General features: G+C 34.5%; 1 protein-coding gene across 1 annotated transcript in view; it reads left to right on the top strand.

The window, feature by feature from the left end:
• LOC104080559 (glutamate receptor ionotropic, kainate 2) overlaps nucleotides 1-14,160 on the top strand; it is a gene marked incomplete at both ends in the record, with an annotated part of 30,509 nt that extends 16,349 nt beyond the window's left edge. The window contains 3 exons of the mRNA XM_009582981.1: nucleotides 6,961-7,142; nucleotides 10,765-10,818; nucleotides 13,987-14,160. Coding sequence (XP_009581276.1) covers nucleotides 6,961-7,142; nucleotides 10,765-10,818; nucleotides 13,987-14,160 — 410 coding nt within the window. The remainder of the gene's footprint in view (nucleotides 1-6,960; nucleotides 7,143-10,764; nucleotides 10,819-13,986) is intronic.
• Between the last annotated feature and the right edge of the window lie 555 nt (nucleotides 14,161-14,715).

Below are 14,715 nucleotides of genomic sequence, written 5' to 3'. Positions count from 1 at the left end.
GCACACCTGGGAGCTGACTGGGGGAGCAGCAGGTTCAGGCCAGTTTGAGTAACAGTTTCTGCTGCTTTGTGTGTAACAGCTTTACCTGTCGTTCTGGGCTGCAGCCCCTCAGGGTGTCCCGGCCCCAGGGTGAGGTGCCCACGGCCGCAGCCCACCTCCCCCTCAGCCGAGCTGAAGAGGGTGCCTCCAGCCCTGAGTGGTGCTGATTATTGATTATTGATTAACCACCTGAAAGCCCAGCTCCTGCTTATGGTCCATTGATATCCACAAGGAAGATCTCAGAAAAGTTCAGCCCGTGCTGGCAGGGTTGCTCCCCACAATAATGCACTTTCTTTTCAGTGGGCATTTTCATTTTTCTGTCTCATCAGTCAAAAGTGATGATGTTTTTCTTCAATACTTTTGAGCAGGGCTGCCTCCCTTTGGCACCCGGAGGAATGTTTTCACTGTTGTTAGGTTGGCTCAGCACCGGCTGGAACCGGCTGTGACCAGCGTCGGGCAGGTCACGACACACTCCCTTGTACCTTCTGCCTTGCACAGGTGATAATCTCTAACATATTTCAACTCCAGTGCCTTCATCCAGGTATAATGGAAAGAAAAATGTAAAGAGAATGTTGGTTTTTGGTTTTGGTTTTTTTTTGGTGTGGGGAATTTTTTTTTGTTTGTTTGTTTGTTTGTTTTCAGATTAATTTTGCCATTTTTCCTCAAGGAATTCATTTGGTGGTTTTTATTTTCTAGGAAAACTAGACTGCTCTTCACACACTTTATGTAACAGAAAACTGTATCACAAATACTAAGTACGGTGTGGAAGGAAACTTTCAGCCTTTGATTTATATTTGCAAAAGCCTGCTTTGGAATTGTGATCCAGGCCTGGAAAGCCTTTACTCAGTCTCAGTTCCCACTAATGCCTGAATGAGGAAATGCTGCTTCTCAGCACTTTACCCAGCAGCGCTCTGACATAGAAATAAAAGTATCAAAGTGAGGTATGCTCAGTGCTATCTGATTTTTTGTTCCATGAGGTGTTTCTGCAGCAAAGAGCTGTGGGGTGACTGTGGTAGCAGTACTTGCCACCCGCGATGCAGCTTCATGGTAGCTCCCCACACCATGCACTCTCCGCAGAGTGGCGTGTCCAGGGGTCTCTGAACAGGAAGTGGCAGCCCTTGCGAATGAGGGAGTTTTGTTTTCCAAAATTGTTCCTGTGAGAGCCTAGCAAGCTGGAAACTGTTGAATTTGTGCCAGCAAGGATTTATTTTTTAAGTATGGATGAGGATGAACAAATATTCCTTGTAGCGGGTGGCCTGGTGGACTACTGAAGTGAATCACTTAGTAGACTGGAACATGTTCTGTGCCCTGCATAATTCATCTGAACTTAATAAATGCTGGTGGCTGGAAACACAATGAAAAATATATGTTAAAATCCTAAAAATGGAAGTATGTGTTAACTGTAACTATTACTGAAATTAAATATTCTGATACACGTAGGAGCTGTGAGCAACAATACTACACATTAAAAGCTTACGGTTGCTTTTTTCATTTCACATTGATGAGGATAGGAGAAAAATCTTAGCTTTGAAAAAACCTGGAATTTGCTTATGTCTCAGATTTGCTTTATCTTTAAAATATGTTTTAAGGAAGCTCATTGGTTACTGTTTATGTGTCCTGACAGTTATTGAAGGCACAAATACTTCTTCATTTTCTTGCATGCACACCTGTACTGCCCCAGCACTGAGGTCCAGTCAGTGCACTACAGAGGTGTGCATTCACAGATTTTCTTCCCCTCATTCTCATGCTCAGGTTCCTCTGGTAGCTTCTACAGCTTTCGTACTGCCTTCACAGTGTGGTACTTCGTTTATTGCTTATCGCTTCTCTCAGATACATAGGTAACCTAGCAAGCAGACACTATACTTAAAATATTCTCCTTGAGAGTTTTTAATTGCTCTGGTATTAGTTCCTGCATCTGTAAATCTTCTATTTCAAATTTTAGTGGGATTTTTTCTTTCTTTGGGATAGCCCAATCATGACAAGATTTATAAAGAGGAGGACTTTTTTTTTTTTTAATTCTTGAACAGTCCGGTTAGGTTCTTGAGAGCATGAAGTTATGCGCACTTTGCTCACCTTCTCTGTAACAGAACAGAGGGTAACGCTCTGTAACAGAACAAAGCTTGGAAGAAAGTTTTTGAATTGTTGGCTCTCACCCCCGCAGTTTTTGTCAGCCATACAGTAGATGTTTAATTCATAAGAGTATTGTAAGATATCTGCTTCACAAGCTCCTGTAGGCCACAAAACACTTCTCGCTATTCTGTTACAAACCTTGGACCTACAGTAAAAGACCAAAACTGTATTGCGTTGGTGCAAGAAATGGGGATAGATCAAGGGACCTGTCAATTTGTAATGTCCTACATTTGTTTACTAAAATTTTGGAACTTATGGACTTGGTACAGAGAAAAGCAACCTCCCTTTTTCCCTTCCTTCCATCCCACCTTAACTTTCCTTGACAATCTTAACTAAGTCTCCAAAGGTGTAACAAAGGTGATTGGTGTAACACCTGAGAATATGAGTAAAACATACAAATTAGGTACTTTGTGCTTCTAAGTAAACAATACTGTGAAAGAACAAACAGTTTGCAGTCAAGAAAGAACAATCAGATTTCCTTTTAACCCTTGATATATTAAAAATACTGAGTATGGTACTTGTACAGAAAACTTGAACTTCATGAATCACTTTAATGCCTTATATAATCAAATAAATTTCACAGTCACTTCCACAAACATAGTAAGTTTTGTTGTGGAGTAGTTCTGATTCTAAAACTTGCACAGTAGAGTTAAGCTACTTTTGTTATTCTTGAAAATTGTTCAGTATAGAAATAGGAGAACAGGGACTAAAGCCCAGGTGTTTCCTTTCTCAGATGACTGTCGTAACCATCATACTAACAAGCATCTGTTTTTCTCCTACTGAGCAACTCCAGCTGCAGATTTGGATAACAGTGCACTTAAGAATAGTCTATAATACTTTATTGATTCCTCGCCTCCCAGATAAAATAAAATTTGATTCCTCTGGAAAAACAAAAAGGCCAAATATATGTGAGATTACAAAAATCCTGAGGGAAAAGTCATCATGCTATTATCAAAAACAACTGCGTGGTTGAGACACAGTTCTGATTTTCCTCATTTTGAGTAATGCATATTTTGTAATTATTGCCTCCATTTGAGACTTAAACAGCAGTGCAGTTTTGAATCTCCTAATCTTCAATCTCTTTTAGCATATTTTCACCAGTAATGTTTATTTTTTAAATAGCTTTCAATTTTTTTGTACATCTCATGGATATGATTTTTTGAGCAAATTGTGGACTTCTTATCTTTGGCAGTTTACTTAGTGCTCTCCCATTGGGAGATGGATACCTGTTTTGTGAAACTGATTATAATCTCTTCATATCTGTGACATAAAGCTGTGTTTAAGAGTTTCATGTTGTCTTAATCTCTTGTACTCTCAGTGGTTTCTAGTTGTGATCATCTGCTGCAAGGAATGACTGAAGGTTCACGGCAAATGTTCAGTGTAACATAGAACTTTTTCCACTAAATATTACTTGAAGGTTAAAATACAGCTCATCCTAGAAGTCCCCATTAATATCTGAATACTTCAGGGGTACAAGGTCGTGAAGATGTCTGTACATTCAGATTCTTACCCCCCTGCCCCAAATCTGCCATTTTTTCCTCTGTCTTCTTGCTCTTAAGTGTGATGTAAGCAGTTCAGACAGATGCATGTCTCTAGTTCACAAACTGACAGCTCATATATTAGCTTTGGATACTGTTGTCTGTTACATGGCAACACATTTTGCAGCACTATCTGATTCGAATTAATGTGGCTATTTAGAAAGACTGTCTTTCTGTCTGTCTTCTCAGTCATATTTGACTAGTGAGCATCAAAAGCCAGGATCTCTTTTTTCTGGCAAAGTGTGTCATACTACCTGTCCCATATTGTCACTCCTGTGATTTGTAGCTCCTAAGTGGAAGTGCATGGATATCGGAGCAAGTGAGCAACTGGCAGGACTTTGTCTTTGAGAAAAACTCTGCTTTGAAATGTGGTCTTTCCCTCAATCTGAAATCATCTAAAGTTTTTGACCGTAAGGGCATGCATTCTAGTTGCTTTATTTTTCTTAGTCTTAAGGAAACGGGAAAGACTTGGGAACAATCCTAAGTGTTTTTGTTTACACGTTACTGTCAGTTATTTTTGGTAAAGTGGTTAATGGCTATGGGGTATGCTATGTTGTTCATTTCAAAGCTTTACTTTAATCTAATTGTCCCAGATCATCTGAAAATGGTACTAATATGCAGTAGATGTATAAGTTTTTAAGTTAGAAAAGACACCTCTTCTATATATCTTTTAAGTATATTTAGAAATCAAGTATTAAATCAATTTAAGCTTCTGTTAAATACATTAATTCATTTTATGTAAATGTCATTATAGCATTTGAGGTAAATATGGCAATTTTTTTAATTTGAATTAGTTTCGAAAAGTACTATCTTCACAGCCATGTTGACTTACATCTGCCATTTGCTCAGAAGTCATGTATACCCTGCTATCTGCAAGCAGGGACCAGGTCTAGTCATGAGAAAGTACTTCAGTTTCCATAACTATTTTGCCCTCAGCATCTCTACTAAAGATTGCCAGTAAATATGGTGATGTTCTGTGATTCTTTAATGGTGGCTTTTATTTCTTTTTCAAAGCAGGACAAGGAAAACAAAATGAAGCAAAGAAAGCAAGACAAGTTTAAAATTAGACTTGCTAAATATAATGTAATAAGAGTCAAAATTACTTACAAGTTATTTGTGCTGGACAAAAGTTTCCAGTTATCTTCTTTTAGCAAGCAATGACAAATAATCTGGAACACGCAGAATTATTTTTTATCCCCTCTTGAGTTAAAACATTTCACTCTGACCTTAAATTTTGGTTATGTACAAAAGACCATTAACATTTTTCACATTATAATTCTGTATGGAAAATGTCAGCCCACACTGAATTACTGGATTTAGTTTTTCACAGTACTTTAGCTGTTAATGAAGATCCTATAGAAATGTTTTTAGAAGATGGAAATTTGGGAGATTATTTAGCTATAGGTAATTTATTATCTCAGTTTGAACAATATACACATTGTTGAGAATGTTTGTATGTGATAGGGGTACTACTGAGAAATTGTGATGAAATATGAGATATTGTATCTGTGGCATAGACTTGTGAGTGAAGAAAAAATTCCTAAATTTACTAAATAGCAAGATTGTCCCTCCCCACTCTGCTTTTGGGCTAAGAGGTCTACTGGGATCCTCAGATCTACAGATCTCCACACCTGCGGTCTTAATTTAGGAAGGTTTTATATAGCAAGCTGTAATTCCTGTTCCAGCTAATTTCAGCAGAAACTGTTGAGAAAATAATGTGGATCCTTTGCAGGGTTAAAAAGGGGGAATGACGAAATAGAGGAGACTGATTCTATGTTTCAGTTATATTCTTTACTGGTCTGGTTCTGCTGGAAATGATTAGAGCTAAGTTTTTCACAATGGAAAAGCTTCATAGCAAAAATCATAGCAATACTATGTTACTAAAATCTCTCAGCATTATGTTACTAAAAGAACAATGTATGTTGGAAAAAGGCTGTATTAAATCCTCTGTCAGAGATTATCACAATTTCTTAATGACGCTGTAGTGTGGTTCAATGTTACATTACGACAATATCATTTCCTGAAATCAAGACAGCTTTGACATCCAGTTGTAACCAGGAAGAATATTTAGAGATAAAATAGAATACTGGTGTTTTTTAATACTAGACAGTACTGCCTGTGATGGTAACTAAATAATAATTAGTCATCTCCATTAATATTTTTGATGTAGTGAAGTGAGCTATTTCAGATTTTAGAAGCACTTCACTTCATTTATACCTGGATCCTGCTGTAACTGAAATCCTAAGCAGAGTTTCCATTTTTTTGGCAGTTGGGTGTATTATATATGTGCACTGCAAACATAATAATGAACAGTACTTGTTACTGCCAGTAAGTAGAATATGCTCCAATGAGAGAAGGAAGTGAGCACAGCAGAATACATCTTTTTTTTTTTGCTAACACAGAAATAAACTGCTACTTTATAGGAGACCTGTTTTTACCCTGTCATTTTAATACAGTTAAACAACCTAATATTTAATATTAGTCACAGACCAATCAGTGATCTGTAAACCACTCCACACACTGTTATGCTGATGTGAACAATTAGATTTTTGGAAAAATGTTACTGCATCTAATTCCACAGTAAAAGTTAAGTAATTCAAAGTGGAATTGTGGAGTATTGAAGACAAATGTAATGACATGAGTCATTTATTCAGCCTCTTTGCTGCTGCATATACATGTTTTGTTAACTGTATAATCAAGAAAAAAAAATAATACTCTTATGTGAATTATGAGAGTATTGTTATTAAATGAGTGTTATTAAATTAGTTATTAAGTTATTAGTTATTAAAGAGTATTATTAAATGAGTGTTCTACAGTGCTGAAATGATTCACACCTTTGTATGTAAACCTCATAGATTAGTTAGGAGACTGGCTAGTCTGATTACAAACTATTAGTCTGGGATATTGCTTTAACTGAATTTGAATAATTATTTACGTTCTTTGAAGAGGAATGTCATAGTTACATGATAATGCTGAAGGAAGATTTGTCTGTCTTGAGGTAATCCTTACCGAGGCTGCTTACTGTCTGTAAATTTTAAGGATAAAGAAAGACTTATTATAAGAAAGTATTGTGTAAAGTATTGCTGATACTTTATTTTTCTATTTAATAAAATTTTTGTGTATCAGTTGCAACATACTGAGAAGGCAGAAAAATTCAGGAAACTTTGAATGTTTATAGTGAGTTGTCCTGCTAGCAGCTTAGGTTCCTGTTTTGATAATTTTCTTTTCTTTTGACTCCACTGTTTTCTTTAAGGCCTTATTCGATTACAAGAGCTCATCAAGGCTCCATCACGATACAACCTGAGACTAAAAATCCGTCAGTTACCAGCTGACACGAAAGATGCAAAGCCATTGCTAAAGGAAATGAAAAGAGGCAAAGAATTCCATGTAATCTTTGACTGCAGCCATGAAATGGCAGCAGGCATCTTGAAACAGGTAATCCTCATTTTGCTTTAGATGGCCTAATCTTTTTCATCCCCAATAAATAAAAGTAATATCCAGACTTAATGGCATTTAACAAGCAGGGGAATTGTATATCAGTTTTACAGAGGCCTAACTGAAAATCAGCCAAGGATTTCAGAGATAATTTTATAGGTGACTCTAACGGTAGCTGCTTTCATTATGATTTTTTAAGGAAACAGATTAATCAGTTCATGTACAGGGGAAAAGGTATATCAGTCTTTCAACTACGAAGAATTGGTACTTTGGAGAATTGATGCTTTAATCAGGGTTTTGGTTACTTGCTTAGTGTTATTTTATATAACGAAGATTTTTTTTTAAATTGAAGCCTTTAAATTGTGTACTCTTAATCAGATAGTGATATTTGAATAGTATGTTACCAACAGACCACATTAATGTGTTCCACTGAAGGGACAGAACTAATAGATCTCTTCTAGAGCCATATTCTCCTCGCACTGCTAATAGGACTGCAAAACCTGAAGACATTTGGGTAGGTGCTTTGAAGTGTTTGCTTTGTTGTGTACAAGTAAGATGAATAGATGAGATACAGTAGAATCCCAAATACTTAACTGGCTTTATATTGCAGAAGCAGATTCCAGTGATGTCTTCCAAGAGGAGGTGGCAATATAGTCATATACAAAGGATCATAAAAAAACTTACTGTAACCCTGAAGTATGCATAAAAGACATGCCTTTGTGTGTCTCCTTTAGTGTAATGAGCTAAAGACTGGGAATTCCTTATGCTCAGACCATTTTCCCCATAGTTTTTTAATTGAACTATGACTTGCAATAAGGAGGATAGGAAAAATACCTAAAACAAAACAATATTCTGTATTTCTAATGCACAGCTTTTAGTGACTTGGATTCAAGTTTATATTATGTTTGCTAGCAGACTGTATGGTTTAAATTGAAAACAAAATGTATTTGAGATTTGAAAATATGACTCTCATTAAAGGTACTCAGGGGTATTGTTGCAGGTACAATTAAAATTGCTAGTAAATATACATGTATACTATCATTTCTTTGCTTTATTGTTCATTGATTAAAAGGCTTTTATTAATTCCCAGTAATTTTAAACCTCTGCTGGTGGTTTTTGCTCTTTGCTAAGCATGTCAGCCTAGTTAGTCTAATTGTTTAGCCCAAATCATTAAATGTACATTTAATTATTTTAACACCTTAAAAATGCAGATGGAGAATGTGTTGATGGCAATACAAATCTGCAGTACTAACAATAAGTCCATCAAGGTACATTATTTACACTGTACCTAGTAGTTTTTAGATGAAAGGAAACTTTTCTTTCACAGAATACAACATTGTGTAAAACATATGACTAGAGGGAAATGGGAACAATATTAAAAGCATTATATCTTTAATCATGTCCCAGGACCCAAGAGTGAGCGTTCAACCTCTTTAAATCACATCAAACTGCTCATCCTAAAGATCATAGAAGGAAGATACAGGAACAATTCTTTCATAAGTGTTTAGATCTTTATACAGTTTCTGTAGACTTTTTAGCTTTCCATTCAGCTCCAGTATTGCAACGCTTTAAATATGCCTAAAATTGGTAGTTCTGCAGCTGAATGTGAGCTCTGGCAGTCAAAACTGACACAAAAGATGTTAAGACTGTATAATGATAGCATTCCAAATATAGTTTTTACATGTGTGTGCTGAAAAATAATGAAAAAATTCTTTATATATTCATTTGTGAACTATTAATTAACCAATATTTTCTGGTAATGGAGGGATGAACTTGGGGAGACATGACAAGGGGTTTCTTCTTGGGAGGATGATTAGAAAGGTTAACAACAAAGTTGGTGGAAGTGAAATCGAGTTGGAAATAAAGAAAAAAAAGTACCTTGAGAGGCCAGTGAAATGGCAACTACTGTTTTCTGGTCAAAAATGCATCACGAAAAGTTAAAAAAAAATTCCCTTCATTCAAACAAGCATAATTAAATCAAGGCAAATATCAATGGTAACTACATCACCAGGCAACAAGACAGGGAAAGCAGACAAGATTTAAAAGGTTAGGAAAGCACTGGAATAATGAGAGCAGAGAAATGACAATGTTTTGAAGAGGAAAAAGGAATGAGGTCTTTTGAGAAGTGAGGAAAGTGAGAGAAAGAAGACCTGGAAAAGAGACGACACCAGCACCTATCAGGAACCTATCAGAATCAGGAACATGAGTAGGATGTTCTTGTGTAGAGATTCTGTAGAGTACGAAGATCTGATTATAAGCAGTTAAGATATAGGTGACTGCAAATGTGTTATGCATATAGAGGAAGATACCTTGGTTTTATTTAAAAACAAGAACAAAAAAAGTTCTTAAAAAAGCCAATAATGTTTGTAGTTATACAGTTTCTAATGAAGTTGTAATATTTCTCATGAGATAATGGTTTTCCTGTGTTCAAGAGAATTTAAATTGCTATTGGCACACTATACTGTAGTTCTAAATATTATCGTGGAATTCTAAATACACAGGTATAAGCATCCTTTGGAAAAGTGTTGCAGTTTTTGTCAAAGTCTTGTCTAAAATATTATAAGATCTGATCTGTGGCTGATATTTCAAATTCATTTTAGCTTTTGATTTTTCTTTGGAGAAGAACATATAGACTAGTCATTTCATCATTTTTCAGACAATGTCAAAAGTGGAGGCTCCACAGCCTTCAGAACTCTGATAATTATTTTGTATACAAATTCTGTTATTATGACAATTGTATAATTGTTGCCTTCAGTGTGTTTAAGGAGGTGTAACTGGTAGTGACTTGGCAAAGAATTCTGTTGACAATTCCTGGAAAGGAAGAAAATATTTCTTACTTGTGCAGTGTTTTTACAGTGCTAAAATTAGGTAAAAATTACCAGAGACACTAAAATGATTGAGTAAATCATACTAGTCTAAGACAGCTTTTTTGCAGAGCATGAAGATACATGCTTTTCAGGTGAAAATGCCCTTAATGAATAAGAGTTTATTGCTTTAAAATTGTATATACAAATAATTGTTCTTATGCTGTTAAGAGAAAAGTATGAACATTTTAAAACACACAGTTGATCAAAAACTATTTGCTATTACATAGCAAGACAGATAAAGGTACTTGATAGATATCTGAGTTTATAGAGTAATACTATGAATATTTGTTCTTCAAGTAGTATGGTTGGAAAAATGTACACTCGTATAATATAAGCTTGGGTCCTTCTTCTAAATGCATAGTATTGTTCATCACAATAGAAAAAAATATTTCCTATTAGGTTATTCTTTTAAAGGAAGGGTTCAATAATGAATGAAAATATTGTCAACTCAAATTTTGTGTGGCAACTTAATGCATCCATTAGTATGTAAATCTATAAGCCTCTTTCACATTTACTGCACTAAACAGTCTAATAATATTCTTTCTATCAGAAGATCTGGTTCATAAATTCCTTTAATAGCCAGTAATCTGCTCTAACTGCTAGGAAATGACTTGCTTGACCTAATTTTAGTATAATTCCAACCCTATAGTCTGATCCCAGTAGTATTCTTTTGCAGCTTTTCATTTGCCATGTAACTGTGATAAAAATGTATTATGTGACCTCAGAAACATTAATCTTTTGTTTATTTTTTTAAGGCTTTAGCTATGGGAATGATGACAGAATACTATCACTATATCTTTACCACACTGGTAAGTGGCTTATAAAAACATACTGATGACATCTAACAAAGATGTTACTTTCCTTAATTATGTTACTTGACAAAGTGGAAAAAGGTCTCTTTGGAATGGGGTGTGAGTACAAGATGTTTTCTCTGGTGAGTTTTCTTACTTTCAGTGAAAACTCATCAGGATGGTTTAATTATTTTTCAACAATGTGCCCTCAAAACTGATAGACCCGAAAAAGCAACTGACTATGTAGCACTGCAGTTTTTAACTTTCAAGCAGGGATAAGTATATAATTCATAATTGATTATTTATATTATGTATTTTGTCCTTTTTCTCTTTTAGCTATTTGTATGTGAAGATTATGACATTTTAAGCTTACTTATATATTCCATATTTTTAATGCAATATTTACAAGGTAATTCTTCACTGTCATATGATTCCTGAATAATTTGGTGGGAATATTAGCAGCATTTTATTTAACAGTCCCCATGAGCTTTTTAGGCACATGAATTATGTAATACTCTTTGGTGTCCATTGTAAAAGTAACTAAGAAGGAATTTGATCATTCTTGGAACAATCAGATTTATCATTTGCCATAAATGAACATTTAAACTGTGAATGCTCTTACAAAACACAGCAAACATGTATGTGAAGACCTCTTTTGCTGCTCACCACAGCCTAAGAAACAGTTTAAAAGCTGGTAAAATAGTACTCTAGAAACGACAGTTGTGCATTTCTCTGTTTGCCATTGTGTTCAAATTTGCCTATCTAAATTGCAGTTCATTAAGGTTCTTAAAATACAGGTCATTTCAAGCATGAGACAAATATGCCTTGGTAAAATCATGCTTGAAATGACCTATGTTTAAAGTCACATACATGTTTAAGTCCTTATGGAAATGAATCCTTTGTGGTAGGATGGAAAGTTCACCTCAGAATCACAAAACAGAAGTTCATGGAAAGTATTAGCATGGAAATATCTTGTTGAATAGAAAGCAAAATAATTTGTGAAGTTCATTAGAACTGTAAGGGCAAAATACCCTGCACAAGTACCTGTCTTATTTTAGAAGGGGAAGTTGTTCTATCACTTACAGATTTAGGATTGTATGCAATAGAATTTCCCTCACTGGTCTATCAAAATGGATTCTAGATGTTTCAAGGGTTTTTTTATTTTTTAAATTTTCATTGCTAATGGTGAAAATTACTTCTTCGAGTAGTATGCTGTCCATTGGCACTTAATTTTTATTCTTAAAGCTATGTTTAAAAATCAGGATTTTCTGTCATTCTTATTTCCTTATTAGAACATTAGCTTTTTTTAGGAGAGACAAGTATTATATTGACTTGGAGCTATCAAAGGATAATTTAGTGTGTACAAACGGATGATAGATTTTGATTTTGCAATGTAGCTTTGGAACTTCCATCAGAATTTAGTTGTTTTGATATATTAATTGCTTCTTACCTGACATGGTGAAAGCCCTGTCAAATAAATTTTCCAGCAGTGTTTACAGCAGCCTTCTCTGTATTCTCCTCTTGATTGATTCAGGGTCTAATGCAGTAGCTCATGAATACTCCGACCTATATGTATTTATAATATATGCATAATATTGTTGTGTATATTTATTATATTCCAGTGTAAACATGACTGTGTTTGGATTAAATAATTACATCTGAGTTCTGACTTCTTTCACAGTAAAAACTGAGAGAATTTTTAAAGGAAAAGATATAACATAGTTCTAGTTATGTTCAACCTTTCCTTTGAAAGAAAATGTTTTATCTGTTTAGAAAGACGACATGAGTTAGGTTATTTGTAAATGAATAACTTAAAAGCATTTTGACACCTGCATATCTGAGGTATTATATATGGAAAATGGTATCATAATTACTAGCTATAATTAAAAATGGGTAGTGATTGATAACTGGTTGATATTTTTCTAAATGACGTTAACAATGAATAATGAATTATATTCTGGTTTTCCATAGTACAATATTTAATCTTCTTCAGCTCTAGCCAGTAAACAAAATGGACTTAAGCAAGTGTTACACCTAACACTACCATTTCATGGAAATTTATAATATATTAAACTGCCAGTAAAAAAGAAATTAAAAATGAGAAGAATGACTAAGTATGAATTATGTGGAGAATTTCTATGATCAGTGAAACTGAAATTATGTTATAGGACAGTAATATCTTATGTATAACCTTAATTATGTCACTTAAAAAATATTTAAAAAGCAGAAAGTAAACCAAATGAAAGTTCGTTTATAATGCAGGTACCTAGGCCTAGTGAGTCATGACTCTTTTCTTCATCAACTTAATTTTTTTTTTTTTCTCCCATGTTCAAGACCTGAGTTTCCTGAAGTCAAGCACTGGTTCTACATTGTTTCTAAGGATTCTGTCAAAGGATTGGAATAATCTTGAGTTTACTTTCTTTATCTAAAATTTTCTTTTCTTCTTTTTATTAATTTATATTTGCCTCTGTGTGTGTTGAGGGGCTAAATATACGCACAAATACATACATAGGTATTGAAAATACGTTAATTGGCAAAGGTTATTCTTGCAAAGACAAATTCCTAATCAAAGACATGTCCACGTTTGGAAGTATGATTGATAGCTGTGAAAAATGCTTTTGATTAAATTTAAAGCCATGTACATTTCCCCTCTCCTCCCCAATTTATCGTCTAGAGATCAACATGTTCAAGTTTCATAGAGAGTCCAAGTGCAAGGAAACTCTTGTTCTGTTTATTTTATGATTTGAAGTCTGTTCTGGTAAGCCAAAGTAGTAGTGATTAATAATAATTTTTTTAGCAATTAAGAATAATATTTAAGCCTACTCTAGTATTTAAGCCTAACTAGTAGTGGATACAGTTCTGCAACTGGACTTAGCATTTCCTAAAAGGCTTTTTTTTTTTTTTTTCTTTTTTCTTTTTTCTTTTTTCTTTTTTCTTTTTTTCTTTTTTTCTCCAAAAAGGCAGTTGAAGCTGTTCTCTCTCTGTGAATCAGATTACTCCCAGTATAGGGTCAGCCGAGTTGCTTGCTCACAGACACAGGCCTCCAGATAAACAGAGCATACTTCCTAGCATATACAGCACTGTTACTCCTGCAAGTTTCAGTACTCTCATCTGCAGAGATGGTCTAACAATTGAAATAGGAATTGCAGTGTATTAAAGAATTTATACGATGGTAATTTTTTTCAGGACCTTTTTGCCTTGGATGTGGAACCCTATCGATATAGTGGTGTTAATATGACTGGATTCAGAATTCTAAACACGGAAAATACTCAGGTGTCATCTATCATTGAAAAGTGGTCTATGGAGCGATTGCAAGCACCTCCTAAGCCTGATTCAGGTTTGCTGGATGGATTTATGACGGTATGAATATCAGTGTTTAGTTCCTTTTTTGTATATGTTTGTGAAGCTAAAAAAGACTTTTAATTTTTTATTTCTGCTACTCAAATTGTTTAGAGGTATGAGACCAAATATTATTGTGAACATGAGTCACAGAGTAACTGTGGTGTTTCTGTTAATATTCTGCAGACCGAATATATGGCCGTATTAACTTTCTTTCAAAATTACACATACTGTATTTTTTTCCAAATGATAATGCCACATTGTAAATGTTTAATTCATCGAGTCCGTATTTCCCTACTTTGTTGGTGAAACTATTGTATGGGATCATGTCAAATCCCTACAAATATCAAGCTAAAATACAATTGTCTCTTTCACTGTTTTGTGTCTTATTCTTTTAAGATTAATTCATTAATAACGTGTACTATTTCATTTCTACATAATTCTTTTTTTTAATATATTTTATTAATACTATAAATAACACCTTCTTACTATCTTTTTGAGTTTCTATGCCTTCCCATAGCTAATTAGTCTGGTAGGTTGGGTTTTTTTCCTTCCATTGCCATGATTCTCTGGCCT

The sequence above is a fragment of the Fulmarus glacialis genome, unplaced genomic scaffold (genome assembly GCF_000690835.1).
Source record: "Fulmarus glacialis isolate BGI_N327 unplaced genomic scaffold, ASM69083v1 scaffold33288, whole genome shotgun sequence".
Classification (NCBI taxonomy): domain Eukaryota; kingdom Metazoa; phylum Chordata; class Aves; order Procellariiformes; family Procellariidae; genus Fulmarus; species Fulmarus glacialis.
Note: the sequence above shows the minus strand (reverse complement) of the source record. Positions and strands in the feature narration are given on the sequence as shown.